The 22,780-nt window shown below is 34.3% G+C and overlaps 1 protein-coding gene across 1 annotated transcript in view; it reads right to left on the minus strand.

Annotated features, from left to right (window-relative positions):
- The window catches only part of LOC133337543 (RNA-binding protein fusilli-like), a 78,557-nt gene extending 64,278 nt beyond the window's left edge, over window positions 1–14,279 (minus strand). The window contains exon 1 of the mRNA XM_061545762.1: window positions 14,145–14,279. Coding sequence (XP_061401746.1) covers window positions 14,145–14,273 — 129 coding nt within the window. The 5' untranslated portion in view covers window positions 14,274–14,279. The remainder of the gene's footprint in view (window positions 1–14,144) is intronic.
- Between the last annotated feature and the right edge of the window lie 8,501 nt (window positions 14,280–22,780).

Raw genomic sequence — 22,780 nt, forward strand, 5'->3', positions numbered from 1 at the left:
TATCACCGTTAAGTGTTAAATTATTATAAATAAAAATAAAATTAATTTTCTGACACATAATGACAGCATTAACTGATCTGCTTGTCAATTTATTAACAATAAAATAATTTTTTTTGACCATTAGAAAAAAATAAATTGTAAAAATAAATAATAAACCAGTAAGGAAAGTAGTAAAGTCGGACTGGGCCGACTATATGATACCCTTCACCACTTTGGGTATGTTGTATATATGTATCCTTAAAATAGCATGTCAATATGCATGTCTACAACTTATGAAAAATTTATGTTCATTTGGGCAGAGACAAATTTATGGAAAACGATTTACAGGGAAAATTGATAAACACTATTCGGTACACCGCACTGTTAAAAATTTAATTTCAATCAGACACCCGTTCGAAATCCTTATGGAATCTATGGCTGCATTAGCACCAATTTCAAAAAAAAAAAAACAATAACGTCATTCTCAAGCGATTTTCTTTAAGGGAACCCCCTCCATTCTCGATTTTTTATTTTTAAGATTTTAAATGGGCTGGTAAAACAATGCCAATGCTTGTTAAGGTTTGTAACTTTGCGCATATATATCTGAAGATTTAAAAAGGAAGAAAAATAATTTACAAAAAATTTTTGTTGTTGTTTTGTTGTTGTTTTTGGTAATTAAAGAGAAGTCCTTATTTTTGATGGCGGGCATGATAACTCCTTACTGGAACATCGGAATCGGAAAATTCCAAAGGTTTTAAGAAGAGTACATGTCTGGCTCTCGTATGAACTAGGATTATTGACTTCGCTCTAAAATTAACAAAATGGCGGATCTTTGAAAAAATATTTTTGGAAAATTGCCGATTTTTGACCAAAAAACAAGTTAAAAAATAAGGAAGATCTTCCCCGATTGGTTTTATCCTAGTTCATACGATAGCTATACACTCACAGAGAAACGTGTAAAAATTTGGAATCGATTGGGTCATTAGTTTTTCAGTTATCGTGCCCGCCATACGCAAAAGAAAACACGCTTTTAAAGTTTGAGAAGCCCTTTAGCCGTCACTTGATGCTGACACAAAAAATCGGCTATATCTTCAAAAGTTCTTGAGATTTACACTTGAAATGTTGTAGGGACATTCTTGAATTAGTGTAGATTCGAATTAAATCAAAAAAATGGGCTGTGCCAAATTTCATCTAATTCGAATCAAAAATGCGACCTGTACTTTGTTTACAATTTAACATGGATAGACAGACGGACGGACATAAATCGACTCAAAAAGTGATTCTATGCATATTCTTAAAAGGAACCATGTGTCTATCTCTATTCCTTTACCCCCTCAGGCAGGGGGTTCTTAAACTCTATATCAATAGGCCTATAAGACAGGTCTGAATAGCATTCATACAGATGCACTTGTTCTCTTGATAAGAAGGTCCTTAAAAATCCATTTTAACACTACCAAACCTATTGAAAATTCCGTCGATTAAAAAATAGAAACTAGTGGAGAAAGTAAGGAAACAAAAAATATTTTTTTTTATTTTTAGCTACCATTTTGTTCAAAACTCATAACCAAAAACACGATTAATTTTTGCCAAAAAAATTGCAAAAAAATTTGCATTCAATAACATTAACCCAAACTTAACACCCAACAATCCAGGTTAATTAATATTGAACATAATTACCATTATAATAATTATAACTCTTCATGGGGGGTGGTGAGGTTAGAGGAAGAAGATCCAACACAACAACTTCCCACAATTAGCAACAGACTGATTGACAACTAAGTTTAGCCGAAATGGTTGGTTTAACCCATCATTAATGTGTAATTCCATGGATCTTCTTCATCTTCTCCGTGTTGATTTTAGGTTTCGGATTTTCAAAAGATTGATTACCATTCAAACGAAAATTATTTTTTTCTACAAATGTTGGTTAATAACTTTCATTTGGTCACCACAACTTAGTCGATGATATTGGTTAGTTGCGTGCAGTGACCCCTTGGCTGTTATCAGACGACGGTGGTGAATCCCCGCTCTGTGTCAAATGATATTCATATATCACACAAAATTTACATAAATTGTTCCAAACAACAGAAAAAAAAACAATAACCATTATGAATTTTTTTATATGTCAGTCGGTGAGCTTTGTTGGTTTTGTCATTTGAAAGTTGGTTTATTTGGAATTTTAGTTGCTAAGTATGAGTATGTGTGTGTGAGTGGCAAGTGTTTGGCAAAGTTTTGCAAAAAAATATATATATTTTCTTATTAACAAATTAAAAATCTATTATAAGTGTGAAGACACACTAACACACATGCTCACGTTAATTATAATTTGTTTCAAACATAATTATGGCAAACATTTGACCAACACGGGAAATCCAAACAATGCCCCCACTGACGACTGAAAAAAAAAGATTAATTAACCAAACAAAATTTGAGCAAAGATGACCCTTATCGAAAGACCTCCTCGTATAATAGGCGAAATCTGTTGATGAATACCCAGCGGATTAGTCTTTCCAAGAAACATTTCGTTATCGTTTTTTTCTAGTGTATGGTAAGAAAATCCGAAATCCGAAATAAAAACCCCACTAATGATGTTTGTTTCAAATAGAAAACAAGATTGAAAAGGAACAGAAAGCCAGACTTGGAAATGTTTGGGAACGTCTATATCTATCTATATGTTCGATACAGTGACAGACTAATCAATACCCCGGGTAAAGGGGACACCAAAATAATTTCTGGCCTAACAATGAAAATGCGAATATTTATGATGAAAAAAAAACGATTCATATTTAGATATAGCGCCCTTTAATACTTTCGTTCGATTTTACAACTCCTTGTCCGATTCAGCGACGTAGCCAGAAAGGGGCCCTTTTTATACCCTACACAACTATGTTGTCAGGCTATTATTTTTATTATTATGTCTTTGTGCATATGTTTGTAACAGGCAAAAGGAATCAAGATAGATCCATGGTTCCTTTTGAGAATATGCATAGACTCACTTTCTGAGTCGATTTACGCATGTCCGTCGGTCCGTCCGTCCGTCCGTCCATGTATTTTTGCAAAACAAAGTACAAGTTGTATTTATGATCCGATTTGAATGAAATTTTGCATATGTCACTTATTTGGCCCAAGGACGAACCCTATTGAAATTGGAGAAAATCGGTTCAGATTTAGATATAGCTCCCATATATTGTTTCGTCCGATTTTATGTAAATGGAGCACCAAACTCCCAATATTTGTCCAACTGAGACAAAATTTTGCACAGAGTACTGAATTAGGACTAGATTGATGTATGTCAAGTTTTGTTGAAATCGGTTCAGATTTAGATATAGCTCCCATTTTATGTAAATGGAGCACCAAAGAGTTAAATTTAGGCCGATTGGCACAAAATTTTGCACAGCGTACTGAAGTATGTCCAAATTTATGTATGGGAAGTTTTGTTGCAATCTGTTCAGATTTAGATATATCTCCCATATATAGTTGGGTGGCGTAGGGATGATAAGCAACGGCTCTTTACTTGTACATTCGCCTTTGCGGATGTACTTAAGAAGTACAAAGCCGATATTATTGCCTTACAGGAAATGCAATGGAAAGGGACTGGCGTAAGCAAATCAGATGAGAGGAGAATAAAAGACCTCGTCTCCAGATTCACTCCAATAGATGAGCGAATCCGTATAAAACCGAACTTCTTCTACATCAGTCTTATTTGCGCCCATGCTCCGACGGAAGACAAAGATGAACAGACCAAAGACATATTTTACGAGCGCCTACAAACAGCCGTGGCCATGTCTTTAAAATTCTGCTAGGAGATTTTAATGCAAAAATCGGAAGAAAAATAGGTTTGGTTCCACCGTCGGAAAATTAAGCCTCCATAAAAAACATCCGATAACGGCATGAGGTTGATTGACTTCGCGGCAGCAAAAAACAAGGTAGTTAGCAGCAACAGATTCAAGGTGCGATCTAATGTAACACGGAAATTTGTCGCTGCAAACACAACAGATAGCAGAAGCCGCTCAACTTACCCATCTGCTTGAAGAAAGCACTTCTTGTCCCAATAATAGTATAGAAGCACAATGGCAAAGAATTGCCCACTCCCTACAAACTGCAGCAAAAGCAACACTTGGGTACCAAAAACAACCATCAAGAAGCCCATGGTATGATCAGGAGTGTCGTAATGTTACTGATGTGAAAAACGCAGCGTATAGCAACCCTGCAAACAGTAGCAACACGTAATGCGATGGAGAATTATCGGGAGGAAAGGAGAGAGGAGAAACGTATTTTCAGAAAAAAGAAGAAAGAACAAGAAACACGTGAGCGTGAGGAAATCGAGATGTACAGGAGTCAGAAAGAAGTCCGAAAATATTACCAACGAGTAAAACACCAAACCGAATGCTTTGGTGCAGTCGCAACCTCCTGCAGAGAGGAAGAAGGAAACCTGGTGACAGATACAGACAGTGTGTTGAGGATCTGGAAGGAGCATTTTGAAAAGCTTCTGATATCATATAGTGGCGGTGAAGAAGATACTCCAGAACCAATAATAGATGACGGTATAGAGTGTATACCACCTAGCCAAGACGAGGTCAGAATAGCAATCAATCGGCTGAAGAATAATAAAGCAGCATATGCAGATGGGTTACAAGCCGAACTATTCAAGACTGATGGTCAGATGCTGGTAAGGAGCAGGCAGCAGCTGATTAGTACAATTTGGCTAGAGCAATGCATGCCCAATTATTGAAACCTCAGCATCCTGTGTCCCGTGTACAAAAAGGAGACAAGACAATTTGTGTCAATTATAGAGGAATAAGTCTCCTTCCCATCCCATATAAAGTGCTATCCAGCGTGCTGTGTGAACGACTGAAGCCAATGGTCAATGACATTATTGGACCATACCAATGCGGCTTCAGACCTGGCAAGTCCTCCATTGACCAGATTTTCACTCTGCGCTAAATCCTGAAAAAAATTCACGAAAAACACATCGACACAGACCACCTATTCGTCGACTATAATGCGGCATTCGACAGCCCTATCCGCAAAATTCTCCGAAAGATCAATGGGCCGATCTGCGTTGACGCTGAATATCGCCGTCGAATGAACCATGAGCTGTACCAGCTATTCTCGGACATCGGCATTGTTAGACGTATTGAGCTGCAGCGACTACGTTGGCTAGGATGAAGAAAGGCATATAAAAGCGAACCAGCTGTTGGCTCACACAGAAGGAGAAGGCCACGAATAAGATATAAAGATCAAGAAGAAGACAGCATTGCCGAATATGATCTTTCAAACTGGAAAACCTGCGCTAAAGACCGACGCGCCTGGAAATCTTTTTTAAACTCGGCTTATGGAACGAAAGTTCTGTCACAAGCCAGCTAAGTAAGTATGTATATAGTTTCCTGCGATTTTATGTAATTAGATGTTTGTCCGATTGAGGCAAAATTTTGCACGGAGTACTGAATTAGGTCTAAGATTTTTGTCGAGATCCATTTATATATTGAAATTCAATTTTTCATAAATTTCTGATTGGTACCCAAAGTCCGACTTTACTACTTTCCTTACTGGTTGTATTTTGATTTTGGTAATGTTCATATTTAAATCAAATAAAGGTATTTATTTTTTGGAATTTTTGAAATCGATCGAAATCTATAAAAGCCAAAACAAAAACGATCGGAATTCACTTACGAAGTTGAAACCATTTCGATCGGAATTTGTGACATACCTCTATATATTTAAGTTGTTGACTTGGTTTCCATTTAAAATTCGATTAACTACTATATTATTGTATTAGTTATGTAAATTATTTAAAATACAACAACTACAAACAAATCCAACTATGCATTTTCTGTCGCATCGTTTTGATTTATCTTTATTTGCCAAAATATATAAAGTAAAAACAAAACCGAGTCAATAGTCATCGTTTATCGTCGACTTGAAAGAAAAATGTTTCAGTGGAATTCTACAGAGAAAACCTGTTCGCAGAGACACAGATTCCAAATTATATATGATATGTTTTGAATATTTCTATTGTGGTATTTTTCTTGTGTGCAAAAAATATGTAAAACAGAAAGTCCCGACGAACGAAGCATTTGAACTCGCATTGTATAAATTTATAAATTTTGTATTATAAAGTAGCAGAAAAAATAAACATTGATTTGGAGAATGCCTAATGCCAATAATAATATTTCTGCATAGCCTTATTAACATTCTTTACATATTAAATGATGGGCAGATGACTTACATAGCGAAACAAAATAAATAAATAAATGCGAACATTCAATCCGACATACATAGTTTCATATATATATATATATATATATATATATATATATGAAGTGGCCAGCTAGGGACTTAAGTCATTCATTTAGAGATTTACATAAATCGCCAATGAAATCCGCATATACCTTTCCCTGGCCTGCTACTCTTCGTAATTATGCGATATTTGACCTTAGGGGGTTAATGACATGCAAAAAAGCGTTATTTTTTTGCACGCGAAAAATTGTTGTTGTTTTTTTTTCAAGTTTTTCGAATGGTAGAATTTTTATGGCACAAAGAAAGGTAATGAAAAATAGCCATGTAAATTGATTAGGATTTGATAGAAAACAAAAAAAACTTCTACCTAATTAACTTATTGTTTAATTCAATAACTTTCCTTAACCAGACAGAGAATTAATTCAAAATTTCGCTAAGACTTGATTTTGAAATTAGATCGATTAGATTGGTTACTCAATGAGTTTTATAATGAATAAATAAATCTTGTTATAGCCCTCATGTAATTCTGATTACAAGAAAACTTATGAAATTGCAGAAACGGAAATAATGTAATACAATTATGTAATATTTTTTTAAAACGGAACTTTTTATACCCTCCACCATAAAGTACAGTAATTTTTATTGATCAGAATAAAATTATATGTCGATTTATACGTGTTCGTCTATTGAAATCACTGTAGCGATCGCAATATTTAAATTGGTAAGGAAAGTAGTAAGGTCGGACTGGGCCGACTATATGATACCCTTCACCACTTTGGGTATATTCTACATGTGTGTGCTAAGTCGACTTAGCATGTTTTAAAGTTCTTTACGTTTTTTGGTAATCATCGGCCAATCCAAACCAAAGTTATAAGCAAAAATGTACTTAGCATGGCACGTAAGATTTAAGAAACTTCCATACTTTGAGAGCTTCTGCTGAAAAACTCACTTTTCAGACTTAGCATACTATTCTTCGGAGGCGTCGATATGTGTCCTAACAGACGTCGCCTTTTCGAAAGAACATTGACATGAAATTTAACGAACATGTAAACCGACTAACATCAACCTATGCTAAATTTTGTGAATAGATTTAAAGCAAACTTCACAGACGCTATTCGGTATGCTGCACTGTTTCAAATTGAATCGCAATCAGACACCCATTGATTATTTGGTGTACAATAAACATGAATAGGTCGAAATTATATATGGGAGCTATGCTAAATCTTAAACGATCTCAAGGAAACTTACAAAAGATTAATTTATATTAATTTCAGTACGATTTGTCAATCTGCGCAGGTATGGGCCTTTAGTGCAACATTTACTTAAAATCGGACGAAAGTATATATAGGAGCTATATGAAAATCTGAACCGATTTGAACAAAACTTCACACAAGTAAGGTTATCTTCACTATATTGTACAAAATTGGGTGCCAATCGGCCAATCTTTGGGTCTTTAGTGCACAATTTTCATAAAATCGGAAAAAATCATAACCGATTTTCACGAAACCTAACACACATCATTCTAAACTTAATTCAGTACGTTATGCGAAATTTCGTTCAAATCGAAAGATATATAGGGACTTTGGGGCAACATCTACATTAAATCGAAAGGTAATATATATGGGAGCTATATATAAATCAGAACCGATTTTCTCGAAAATTAGCACTCATTCAATTCAGTAAACTGTACAAAATTTCGTGCGAATCGGTGTATCATTTACATTAAATCGGACCATAATATATATGGGAGATAAATCTAAATCTGAATCAATTTCATATTTTGTGTGTACCATTTATGGAAAATGGAACGAAAGTATATATGGGAGGTATATCCAAATCTGGACCGATTTTCACGAAACTTAGCACACATCATTCTATACCTAATTCTGTGTGACATACCAAAATTCGTGAAAATCGAAAGATATATAGGGACTTTGGTGCACCATTTACATTAAATCGGGCGAAAATACACATCGGAGCTATATCTAAATCAGAACCGTTTTCCACGGAACTTAGCACACATCATTATAGACCTAATTAAGAACACTTTGCCAAATTTCGTGCAAATCGAAAGATATATAGGGACTTTGGTGCACCATTTACATTAAATCGGAAGAAAATATATATGACAGCTATATCTAAATCTGAACCGATTTTCAGGAAACTAAACACACATTATTCTAGACGCAATGCAGTACGCTATACCAAATTTCGTGCAAATTGAAGGAAATGTAGGGGCTTTGGTACACCATTTGCATAAAATCGGATGAAAATATATATTAGAGCTATATCTAAATCTGTACCGATTTTCACGAAACTTAACACACATCACTCTAGACTTAATTCAATACACTATGCCAAATTTCGTGAAAATCGAAAGATATATATGGACTGTGGTGCACCATTTACATTAAATCGAACGGACATATATAAGGGAGCTATGCTGGTGCCCCATTTACCATAAATCGGACGAAAATATATATGGGAGCTATATCTATATCTCAACCCATGTTTACGAAACTTTATATACATCATTCTGAACCTAATTCAGTATCCTATGCCAAATTCCGTGCTAATTGAAGAAAATATAAGGGCTTTGGTACACCATTTACATAAAATCGGACGAACATATATATGGGAGCTATATCTAAATCTGATTAGATTTTCTCCAATTTCAATAGGTTTCTTCCTTTGACCAAATAAGTGGCGTGTACTAAATTTCATCCAAATCGGATCATAACAACAGACAACAACATTAAGAGAGGGATAGACGGGCGGACGGACATGCATAAATCGACTCAGAAAGTGATTCTATCCATATTCTCAAAAGGAACCACGGGTCTTTCTCATTTCCTTCTGCCTTCCCTTTTGACATATTACCCTGTATCACAGTGTGGTTTAGGGTATAATTATTAATGTTGATCCAAGTTTCAGGGTAGGTACCATATAACCGTATTCTGGGCAGGTTTTCCAACCTAATTGGCTGTAGTTTGGTATTTTGGATTCTCATGAAATAGCACATCTCCTTACCAAAAATTTTGGCTTCTCGTTGCATATCACACCTCCATACTAAAAATTTTAACATTGACCCACGTTTAAGGGTAGTCGCCATAATAAAGTACCCCGCAATATGTGGATTTTAAAAACGGCTTTTTCAATTAAATTGGCTGTATTTTGGGTTCTCATAGCAGTATCACCACATTTCGGCTCTAAAAATGATTAAATTATTAAAAATTATTATTAATATTGACCCAAGTCTGTATCTTGAGAATTTTGCACACGTCTTTCAACCGAATGGGATGTAATATGGTATTTTGTATTCTCATTGGCTGTCAAATCTCACTTCCAAAAATATCGATATTGATCTCCGTTTTATTATACCCATATAACGGAAGCCCCACTATTAAATATTTTAAGAATTTCAATCATATTTTTCTCACGTATTTTTCGGTATGTTCAAGGTCCTATCATAACATGAGTTTTCTCCTAGAAGTCCCCATTAGATATTTTGATTGTAACCCTCTTGGTGGTGGGTATAAAAAGTTCAGTTAACATCACAAAAATTATTATATTTATATAAAAATAAATTAGTAAGGTATCCAATGCATGTACCTATCTAAAATATATATTGACAAGTTGAATAACTTTAGGCCGTGACAAATTTGTACTCTTTTTGTTTTTTTTTTTATATCAATAAATCCAAATAAGCACTCTAATCCTTATAATGCAAGCACAAGAGCCACAACAACAACAATACAAATTAAGTTATTTCTGTGTGCATTTAATTGCAAATAATTATTTAAAATATATTTTTTTGACAGCAAACGATTCCTTTGTTGTTGTTGTTGTCGTTATTTTTTGAGAAAAGACTATGGAAACCGAAACCGGTCTCAAATAATTATCATACCAGGCCAATATTAGAGTAGCCGTTTTGACCACCGTCTGTCTGCAAGTTAACTTTTCGCAAGACAAAATGAAAACGATTTTTTTTTTGGACAACAAAAAATAGACCAACAAAATTGTCAATGCCCTCTTTATGGCATCATTGCGTCTTATAAAAATTATGCAGTCCAACAAAAAAAAAGCAGGAGCATTAGAGAGTGTGAGTGAATGAGTTAACATCTTTTTAGTGCATTTTGTTGTTCCTTTTTTGTGTGTCATTTAAAAATTTGCTTTAATATTTGCTAATTTTTAAAACAAATAAATTATTGTATTTAACACACACACACAACAAATACAATGAAAAAAAAATCCAGTTGTCTGTCTAACACACCACAAAACAATAAACAAATTAGTTTGCAAAAAAAGCGACAAGAAAAGACAAACAGGAGAAAACTGGAAACTGGCAAATTCGACATTTTTTTTGTTATTTATATATTTTTGTGGTTAGTAGAAAGTTACATTTATAAAAACAAATGTCAATTTAGTATAGAAAAAAAATGACTAGAGCAATATTATAATAATTTAAAAAAATTATCTTTGGAAACAGATGTGATCAAAATTTTTAACAATGACCCAACACTTACATAGACTTAAAAAGGACCAAAGTCGGACAGGGTCTTATATATTATACCCTAAATTAAATTATGCTTTTTCGAATTATATTGAATTCTAGTCGGCAGCCCTGGTAAAATTTCGTGTCAATTGAAAAAAAAAACAATTTATACATATGTATATGGAGCTATATCGAAATTAAAATGTGGTGTTAATCGGATAATATTTGTGTCTTTGGCGCAGAACATATATATTGTAGATATATCTAAATCTGAGCCGATTTTAAGAAAACTCAATACTCACTATTCTAGCTTCATGTCGATAGTCTATGCACATTTTCGTGTCGACTGTACAGACATATGTATGTATATTTTTTGTAACCCATTTAAATCATAAATCGCACAAAATTATTTATGAAAGCTATATCTAAACCTAAATCGATTTCAAAAAACACCAAAATCCTTATTCTAGCCGCAGGATGGTAACACATGTCTGATTTTGTTTCAATCGAACAAATGTGTGGAATCATTGGCGCCTCATTTTGAAATCGAACGAAAATAGACATGAGACATACATATATACAAATTGGAACCGATTCAAAGAAATTATGACAAACATAATTCTAGACTCAAATCACTACGATATGTAAAAATCGAAGCCATATGTAAAATTGAATGTATTTATACTCTTCACCACACTGTGGTACAGGGTATTATGTCTTTGTGCATATGTTTGTAACAGGCAAAAGGAAACGAGATATGTGCCTTTTGAAAATATGCATAGAATCACTTTCTGAGTCGATTTACGCATGTCTGTCTGTCCGTCCGTCCGTCTTTCCATGTTAAATTGTAAACAAAGTACAGGTCGCATTTATGATCCGAATTGGATGAAATTTGGCATAGGTCACTTATTCGGCCCAAGGACGAACCCTATTGAAATTGGGAAAAATTGGTTCAGATTTAGATATAGCTCCCATATATATATTTAACCGATTTATCCAGATTTAGATATAGCTCCCATATATAGTTTCGTCCGATTTCATGTAAATGGTGCACCAAAGTCCCTATATATCCTTCGATTTGCACGATATTTGGCATAACGTGCTGAATTGAATCTAGAATGATGTCTGCCAAGTTTCGTGAAAATCGGTCAAGATTTAGATATAGCTCCCATATATAGTTTCGTACGATTTAAGGTAAATGATGCACCAAAGCCCCTAAATATCTTTCTATTTGAACGAAATTTCGCACAGTGTATTGAATTAGGCCTACAATGATGTGTGCTAAGTTTCGTGAAAATCGGTTCAGATTAAGATATAGCTTTTATATATAGTTTCGTCCGATTTTATGTAAATGTGCACCAAAGTCTATATATATCTTTTGATTTACACGAAATTTTGCATAGTATACTGAATTGAGTCTTGAATGACGTGTGTTAAGTTTCGAGTAAATCGGTTCAGATTTAAATATAGCTCTATATATAGTTTTGTCCGATTTTATGTAAATGGTTCACTAAAGTCAATATATATCTTTCGGTTTGCACGAAATTTGGCACAGCGTTATGAATTAGGTGGTTTATGTTTCCTGAAATCGTTGAAATCGGTTCAGATTTAGATATAGCTTCTATTTAGTATAGGTTGCAGAATGACATGTTTATGGATCCAATTTCATTTTACATTAAAAATGTGACGTCTGTTAGGATTCATCTGTTGAATATACCCAAAGTGGTGAATAGTCTGCCCCGTCCGACTTTACTACTTTTCTTACTGGTTTTATATTAAATTCGGGTTTCCGTTTTGTACGTTTGGATAACAAATTTCTCCACGAAAAATTATAAATATATGTTCACTTTTTCTAGTAGCCCCCATATAATGCATTTATTATGGGAATTGGACGAAATGTGGCACAGCTCATTTATTTGGCTCAAGGATGAACTCCATTGAAATTGGGAAAAATCGGTTCCGACTTCGATATAGTTCTCATATATATTTTCGTCCAATTTAATGTAAATGGTGTACAAAAATCCCTATATACCGTTCGATTTTTTACGAAATTTGGCATAGCGTAATGAATTAGGTCTAGAATGATGTGTGTTAAGTTTTCTAAAAATCGGTTCAGATTTAGATATGACTCCCATATATATTTTCGTCCGATTTAAGGTAAATGGTGCACCAAAGTCCCTATATACCATTCGATTTGCACGAAATTTGGCATTGCGTACTAAATTAAGTCTAGAATGACGTGTGTTAAGTTTCCTGAAAATAGGTTCAGATTTAGATATGGCTCCCATACATATTTTCGTAAGGTAAACGGTGTACCAAAGTCCCATATATCTTTCGATTTGCACGAAATTTGGCATAGCAGGCTGAATAAAGTCTAGAATGATGTGTGTTAAGTTTCGTGATAATCGGTTCCGAGTTAGATATAGCTCCCATGTATATTTTTGTCCGAATTATTGTAAATGGTGCACCAAAGTCCATCAGATTTAGTTATAGCTCCTATATATATTTTCTTCCGATTTTATGTAAATTGTGCACTAAAGACCCAAAGTTTGTCCGATTGCCACACAATTTTGTACAATAAACTGTGAAGGGTATCATATAGTCGGCCCCGACAGACTTGACTACTTTCCTTACTGGTTTTATTTAATATTCCCTGTGCAGTTAAATGCAAATCTTCAAAAAAATTTACCATGGCATAACTCACCATTTATTAAGCTGGTTAACAATGGTATTTTAATTGTTAATCTCATGGTGTAGGGTACAAAAAGTTCGGTCCGAACGATCCTAAATGCGTTTTTACTTGTTTTTCATTATTAACGGCATAACTTCCTTCTGATTATGAAATAAAATTCCGATCATTTCTCTCAAAAAATTGTTTTCGTTGAATAACAGACTAATATCCAATGCCTCACTCTCATCCGATGTCTGATTAACTATATAAAATCCAATATGAAAGCAAATTCTTGCCCCCATTGGCAACAACCCTAATTGACAGAACATATTATGGCGTACATCTTTAAAATTAAAAAGCGACTTTCAATTCCATAGCCAATCTATGTTCTCTGTCCGATACATATGTTTGTATGTACATTGTACATACATATAAAAATATGCCTCTACATGTTGTTTTCTTAATTAAAACCTTACAGCGCGGAATACAATGGCGTTTCCCTTCATTTCAATGGAGCTTAAGTAGGCGTACCCCGAAATGAACACAAGACAAAAAAAGTTAATACAAACAATAACATACATTCAAAAACAATTATAAATTATAGTATATACAAATAAACAATAACAAATAAATAAAAACAACAAACACAGTTATTTAATAATCGATATAATTGACAATTGCAAAGCAATTCAATGCGATTGGGCAAAAAACAAAACAAAACAAAAACAATAAAAGTAAAATAAAAAAAATAATATATCTCACCTGTCCCGTTGCCGCTTCCAAAATCACATAGACCAGCAATATGATTTCTTTTTCATCGGAACCCAAACCGGGTCCATTTTGTCCACAGGTTGCCACATAGAATGACACAACATGTTCGGGACCTTGCATTGTGTTGGGTTGTGTTGGGTATCAAACCGTTTGAGTTGATATATTGGTGTAGAAGAAAAAAATAATTTTCTTCCTTTATATTTTTTATAAAAATATACTAACTAAAATTTAAGTAGATTTTTGTGTGTGCGTAGTTAGGTAGTGTTAGGGTGTTTTTCCTTATGCGGCCAAAACGTTGTTGTTGTAGAGGACATTAACGTCAAAGCTATCACTTGTAGTTAAATGATGTTTTTGTTGATGTTGTTGTATTTTCCAATAATTATTACAAATCATTTGGACTATGTTTTTGTCGTTGTGATTTTATTTTAGTTTCTGTTTGTTTGTACTAAAAGTACCAATTATTGATTTGGTACATTGTTGAAGGTTGTCATTATCTGAAAAGAAAGGAAAAAAACGAAACAAAAATAAATAAATGAATTGACTTAAAAAATTAAATTATTAAATAAAAAATATATATTATAATAAATAAAGTAAATAAAAATATAATTTTACCGAAATTAACAATATAAGAAATAAATTATGAAGTCAAGAAATTATAGTATCATATCGAGATTAATATTGGGCGTAGTCCTTGTTTGAAGCTGTCCTGAAAACGCAACAAATAATTAACGAAACTAACACAAGGACAGTTAATATGACTATGCTTTGTTAAAGCCCTATGCCCCCAAAAGGACTAAAAAGAAAATGGCACCACTATATCGAGGAAAATTATAACAAAAATAAGAATGACAGGAGATATTACGCTATTTATTAAGCAAGGATCCAAACCGCTGCAGAAAATTCAAGGCGTTGTTTCTAGGCAACGATAGATGGCAGCCCTATAACCTAGGGCTAGGCTAGAACAGATCAATAAGCTGGAATAAAACAATAAAAACAACGAAAATAACACAAGAGTTCTGTTCCAGAACCTAAAAGAATCTACTCATATTACATATTTTCCAACTTTTTACTCGAAACCCGTTCCTCAACCCACAAAACTGGTAAAACATTGACTCAAATTTAAGAGAGCACAAAACAAAATGACGTTCTCTTTGAAAACTTTTTACTCGAGAAATTTGGTAGAGTAAAATGGTGCCTACTTCTGATTGGCTGTTATGTTGATTATGAAGTATTGCCATTTAATTTTGGCATATTTACTAGATTTGCGTTCCCGAACTTTTCAAATTATTTTGTACTCTGAGAGCAATTTTGAAATGTTTCCCTTTTACTAGATTTACTATTAAAAAAGTACTGGAACAGACCAAAGGACTAATTACCAATCTCGGCATCAACATCAACAAATGGGGATAACACAAAATATGAATGAAAGGATATAGCGCCATCACGAGGAAAATGGAACCACTAAATAAGCAAGGATCAAAACTGCAGCACAAAATACAAGAGGATGTTGTTTCTAAGCAACGATAGATGGCAGCTCTATAGCCTAGGGAAAGCCACAGCAGATCAATCATCTCAATAGCTAGAATTTAAACAATTAGCGAAGCCAATACAAGGACAGTTAAGATGGACAGGCTTTGTAAAACAATATGCTCCCAAGAGAAGAAAAAGCCCCCTGATATTCGAATGGATAGGCTTCTTAACAATAACTCTTGAGTTTTCCAAGCCCCAGATGCGGTAACTTCGCTTGCTGACGTAGCCACCATGGTTGAAATTTGCTTCATCAGTCAAAATGATTCTCCCATGGACCTCCAGATAATTTTCATAATTTCAAAGACTCAATCAGCAATGGCACTACGTTATTGACCATCGGCCGGGTAGAGTTTTTGTATTAACTGAAAATTATAAGCCTTCACAATGTTTCCCCTCCGAATTTCATTAAGCATGGTTTTTGATTCAGAGCAGAATTCATCTTTCACAGTACCATCATCGTATTCCGTGCGCTATGATGACTTTTCTTACATTGCTCTTGAATCGAGTATCACACGGCCAGATATTGATTTCCATGTCTCCAACGACTTTTGAGCGCACTTCGACAGTACGATTCCAACTCCGCTTTCACCGTATTTTTTTCCACTGTATAGTACATATTTGTCATTTTCTGTTGGAAGTTCATCGCTATTATTCAATCTCATTTCGGTTATGCCTAAGACTTCGATCTTATTTGGTTTTTTTCAAACCTCGATGCTTCACGAAGAATTCGTAAATGCCATTGCGCAATGGGCGTCCTATTTTGTGTGCCGAAGATCATTGCCATAAAATCCTGTAGTTGTTTCCTTCGCTTTGCTTCAGTTTTATTAATCGTTTTTGAATTCCAACTAAGAAGATGATTAGTTTACTGTAGCTTGTCTTAGGCGATTGGGCTGCCATCTATCGTGCCTGAGGGTAAAGGCTCCTTAAATGCTTTGCAGTGGTTGGGGACCTTGCTTATTTAGATGTTTTTTAAGTGTTGCCATTTTTCACGACGAATATTTCAATGTGTTACAAACGGAATGACTTCGAACTACCATTATCCCGAAAATAACTTCAAATTGTGGAAATAATTATAATTTCGACTGTATTCACATAACTCTTATTTGTGACATTCAAAACTACATCATGATCCAGAAATGCGCGTCCTATTTCGTCATTGTCATGAAATCCTGTTGTTGTTTATATTGCTTTGCTTCAGTCTTGTTAATGGTTTTTGAACTCAAACTATGTAGATGATTAGTTTAATGTCGCCTGTCTTAGGCAATTTGGGCTGCCATCTATCGTTGTCTAAGCCCAACGACTCCTTAAAATATGTGCAGTGGTTGGAGTCCTTGCTAATTTAGAAGTTATTTTAAGTACTGCCATTTCCCTCGACGAATATTTGAATGTGTTGCAAACAGAATGACCTCACGTCTAACTTCCATCCCGGAAACAACTTCGCCTTGTGGAATTTATTATAATTACAATTTATAGAAGTTCGACTGTATTCACAAGCACTTATTTACAACTTTCAATATCACATCATGATTCAGAGATATTAAAGAAATTCAAACATGAATTTTTTCCTCGAAAAAATAAACAAAAACATTCATTGATGACAAATCCTTTCAAATTAACAAACTACATATTTACTCCATAATAAATTCTGAAGTTTATTATATTTAATAAAGGTGAACAATGCTTAGCCTGTATCAGAAAAGAAAAAAAATATTGTGTATCTTCTGTTCTGAAAACAACCACACAATATTTTTTTTGGGAATAAATTATGATTTGCTACATAACCTAATATCGCTGTTAATGTAGCTTAACAGCGATATTAGGTTAGAGACAGAAGTTTCATTAAAATTTATACAAGGTCAGATATTGTGAAGCCAGAATTTAGCTATACACCTTTTTGAAAAACTTAATACGAGTAAATACATTTTAATTAAAACTTATCGAATCGATCTCCAAATATAAGTACAGTCGAAATCGCTTATAACGACGGGCAAGTGACCGGAGAAATTTGAGGCTGTAAGAAGTCGTAGTAGTTGTAAGCGATATCAAAATAAAGGGCAGAACTTTCGGGATATAGCGGTAACCTTCGTTATAACCGATATGTCGTTACAAACAATTTCGATTGTATTACAACATTACGATTCCTAAAATAATTACTAAAAATGTAAAAATTTTAGGTGACCCATTAAAGTGAAGACACACCGCAGGTCAAGGGAAATGTTACATTTAACTACACACATAGTTATCAGACAATTGCCCATGTATTATTTCAATATTTATATGTATGAACGACAATACACCTTGTAATTTGCATTAGAGCCTTATACCGGTTATCATTAAAAAATGTACTGAACAAAAACAAAAATCTAAATAAAAAACATTTAATAACATCTTTAAGTGGCCAGTCCGCGCTAAAATAAATGCAAAATAAGCTTTGTTTAATTCTCTAAAGTTTTTTATACGATGTTTTTGTTATTATTTCTACATGATATAATAATTCTGTGGTGGCAGGCCAGCCAACCAGCCACTGGTATGCGTATTTACACTGACGTCTCATTGACGTTGCTCGATGGGCTGCGTTCAATGGTCATGGGTCAAGTTTAGAGGTGTTTGGGTTAATCGAGCAAAGCCGAGCCAAAGCAACAACAACCAAGTTTATGGAAATAATAGCGACTAGATTTTGAAATAAATATGTGTATGACGGTGTAGGGGATTTTTTATTACCTCTGAATGCCAATTTAGGTGACTGCAGAACAATACGGAGAAAAAAACCAGCAAAACAATTGATGGAAATTACTTAAGTAACTGAGAGATTAAAATTGTTTGCGGAGATTGAGAGAGGTTCCATGAAAATACTATACCAACAAATTATAGTCTAAATGACACAGATACACAGATATGGCGCCTTTTGGCAGAGGCTGTAATTAAAGCACCTTGCCAAACATCATCATTATTATCGCTATCGACAACATCGTCACCAGTACAAATTGGCGTTGATGGTAATTTTCGATTGGCAGATAGATGGCGACATATTCAAAGTAAGGGAAATATTTTCATGTATATGTGTGTGGTATGAAAATTATGGGGAATGGTTCACATTGAAAGTCAAAACCACGAGTGAACAAGCCATCAGCAACACTAAATGTTACAAAAGTTGTTAGAATTAGAATTGTGGCCTGCAGATCGATAGTCGCTTGCACCCCTAAACATTACTCAATCACCTATAGGTGTCATCCTTTGCTAAATTCGAAATTCAGCAAAAATTCGTTATAATCATAATTATAACCATACACATCCATATCGATTCAACTAGACGATATAAGATGATTCTTAATGTGGATCTAGGACCAATACTACAATAAGCAAGGACTTCAACCACTGCACAAAATTCAGGGAGGTGTTGTTTCTATGCAACGATAGATGGCAGTCCCATCACCAAGAACAGGCTACTGTGGACCAATCATCTACCTAGGACTAACCGAGTAAGATGACGCTGATTTGTGGAAGCTCTATGCTCCCCAGAAGAATAACAAGGGGAAATCCATTTACATGTTTTCCATGGAGTGTAATTTTAATTTTTGGTAGATCATAAACCAATTTTGAGCTATCTTTGTAACAACATTCCCCAGATGTAATTTGTTCTCTGATTGGGTATTATTACCAATGGTCTCTTCAATCGTTACAATAGCCTCTTCTCGGAATAGTCATTACGGACTATGTTCAACATGTAAACCTATAATATATAAACTTTCAGCCAACGCATAAACAAGGCTAGTGTCGTTTGGAGGATATTTTTTTGAAACGATCGCAGTGCTTCGTATGGCGTTTAAAACTTTGTCACGAGTGAAGCCATTGATCTATTGGTGCTGCGGCTGCGTGAGTCTTCGAAGACGAGCGAAATCCATCCAAATTATTTCGAGGGAGAATCACTTGAATTTGCATTTGTCTTTCCTTCATCGGCAAAAGTGGACATTTGGCTACAAATGGTCATTTGAGCGAATGGTCATTTGACCATAATCAAATTCCGATTTCGTCAACAATTTTAAAGAATTTGTTTTTTTAAAATAAAATAAGCCCCATATATATGATTAAATGTTTCAATTCTGAGTGGTACACCACCATTTGTTTGACTGAAAATTTCGGAAAAATTATAAAACGAACCAGAGAGCCCTCACACATCGACTCAAATCAGCGACTCTTAGAAATTAATTTGTCAGCCCTGAATTGAGACCCAATAACTCCTTTTTATTGCCCTGTGACTTATTTGTATTCCTACATATCAAGAAAAAATACGTGGTCAGGGTTTTTGTCGCTAGAAAATGTCATTGAAGGATTCAAAACCCATGTTATGAATATGTCTGCTGAACAGGTTTATAAATCATGGTGGAGAATACTTTAAAAGGCAATTACGACGTCCAGTATATGAAATATGCTGATTTTTTTGTATGTTATTTTGATTAGCGGAGGTATCACTGCCTACTTTAAAGTTTGACCCTTTGTGAGGGATGTATCAGACACATCACATTTATAGTCTGACAAAGTCAAAGTCTCAAAAATTAACCAATAACCAATGTTCATAGAAATATTATGTAATGGTATGGTATTTAAAAACATATTTTTTCGAATCTGATACGTTTTCCAACAAAATCTAATAAGGAATTTACATATATTGACAAATTTTCTGCGATCTTCAAATGACTGGGTTATTTCGAGCGTTGAACATACCCTATACTATGGAAAAAATAGTATGATAGTATTTTATCCTCCAAGAATCAAAAAGTCTAAACGAAAATTTACGAATTCCGATTTATAGACTCAGAAAAAAACATGATACGGTTTTATGTCTAATTTTGAACATGTATTGAAAAGCTTTCAGCGAGGAGGTTTTCACTTTAGATCATTGAATATACCCAAAGAGCACTAAACATATCCAAAGAGCATTGAACATACCTTCGGGCATTAAACATACCCAAAGCTATGAAAAAATTTATATTATCCTCTAAGAATCCAAAATGTTGAACAAATGTTAAACTATAGCCATAAGAATTGGGAAAATGCGGACGGACAATACGGGACCAAGTCAAAAGGAAAATGTATGGGAGAATTGTGAGACTTTCAGAAGACCTTGTAGTGAATTATATTATTAAGTTTTGGGATTTTGGCATTAATCCTTTATAAGAAATGCTGATAAAACCTTGGGTATAAAGCGGAACCATTACATGGGGTATACTTTTAAAAATTGAGTTTATCTATTTTATTGTCAATATCGAAGAATGGAATTGACAATTGAAACCCATTAGGTTAACTAAATCCTGTACAATGTAAACGTACTATGTCTGGAATTGTAGCTATTTGCCTTTTTTTTTTTTTTTTTTTTTTTTTGAGAAAAAAAATATAACCGTTTTTCTACATTTTTGAACCAGATATTCAAATAATAATAAACCCGATAATAGTCCGATTCAATAAATGTAGCACGATTATTTACGCATTGTTATCAACATACGACCTTCGTAAAACCACATAGCCCAATAGGCCTGAGAATCTGCTTAATCATTGGCAAAGCGCGTAAAAAATGGTGGGTGTGTGGGTTCTCCCCGTGTTTGCATCTCATTGCAAAATTTCGATCATTAAGCTCAACTCGCAAGTGGTAAACTGACTGAAGATTTTAATTTTATCACTCATATTTTATTATTTTCCCCAACCTCATCGCCCTCACCTCGTTTTGTTTTTAATGTAGTACATCAAGATATCTTTATTATGATTTCACTTGTGTGTGTGTTGTTGTTGCTGCTACCGATCTGCGCATGTTTTCATCATCATTAAAATGTTGATGTTATTGTTTCATATTAAAACCAGTAAGGAAAGTAGTAAAGTCGGACGGGGCCGACTATATGATACCCTTCACCACTATGGGTATATTACACAGGACTATTAGCATGAAATTGGATGAAATAAAATATGTGATATTTATCTAAATGCGAATCTACCTAGATCTATCCATAAAGTATGTAAATCGACATCAAACAAATATAAATAGGTCATCCGTAGGGCTATGTCTGTACTTCTAGAAAACGCAACTATATAATTTTATGCCCAATTTTGTACGATGTGCAAACTTTGATGTCAATCTGTCTAACATGAGGAGTTTGATGCCAAATTACACTTGAAATCGGGCGAAAATATATATGGTGCGTCAATTACTTAAAATCAATCTATAATAAAAGGGGCTATATCTATCTAAATCTGGACCGATTTTCACGAAACTTGGCAGACATCATTCTAGACCTAAATGATCAGGCTGTACCAAATTTCGTGCAAATCGAAAGATATATAGGGACTTTGGTGCAACATTTACATGAAATCGGACGAAACTATATATGGGAGCCATATCTAAATCTGGACCGATTTTCTCGAAAGTTGGCAGACATCATTCTAGGCTCAATTCAGTACGTTATGCCAAATTCCGTGCAAATCGAAAGATATATAGGGACTTTGGGGCACCATTTACATGAAATCGGACGAAACTATATATGGGAGCTATATCTAAATCTGGACTGATTTTCTCGAAACTTGGTACACATCATTCTGGACCTAATTCAGTACGTTATGCCAAATTTCGTGAAAATCAAAAGATATATATGGACTTTGGGGCACCATTTACATGAAATCGGACGAAATTATATATGGGAGCTATATCTAAATCTGGACCGATTTTGACGAAACTTGGCAGACATCATTCTAGGCTCAATTCAGTACGTTATGCCAAATTTTGTGCAAATCGAAAGATATATAGGGACTTTGGGGCACCATTTACATGAAATCGGTCGAAACTATATATGGGAGCTATATCTAAATCTGGACCGATTTTCTCGAAACTTGGCAGACATCACTCTAGGCTTAATTCAGTACATTATGCCAAATTTCGTGCAAATCGAAAGATATATAGGGACTTTGGGGCACCATTTACATGAAATCGGACGAAACTATATATGGGAGCTATATCTAAATCTGGACCGATTTTCTCGAAACTTGGCAGACATCACTCTAGGCTTAATTCAGTACGTTATGCCAAATTTCGTGCAAATCAAAATATATATAGG

This window comes from Musca vetustissima, unplaced genomic scaffold, assembly GCF_032173495.1.
Source record: "Musca vetustissima isolate MV318-11 ecotype Yass unplaced genomic scaffold, APGP_CSIRO_Mvet_v1 utg39613, whole genome shotgun sequence".
In the NCBI taxonomy this organism is placed as follows: domain Eukaryota; kingdom Metazoa; phylum Arthropoda; class Insecta; order Diptera; family Muscidae; genus Musca; species Musca vetustissima.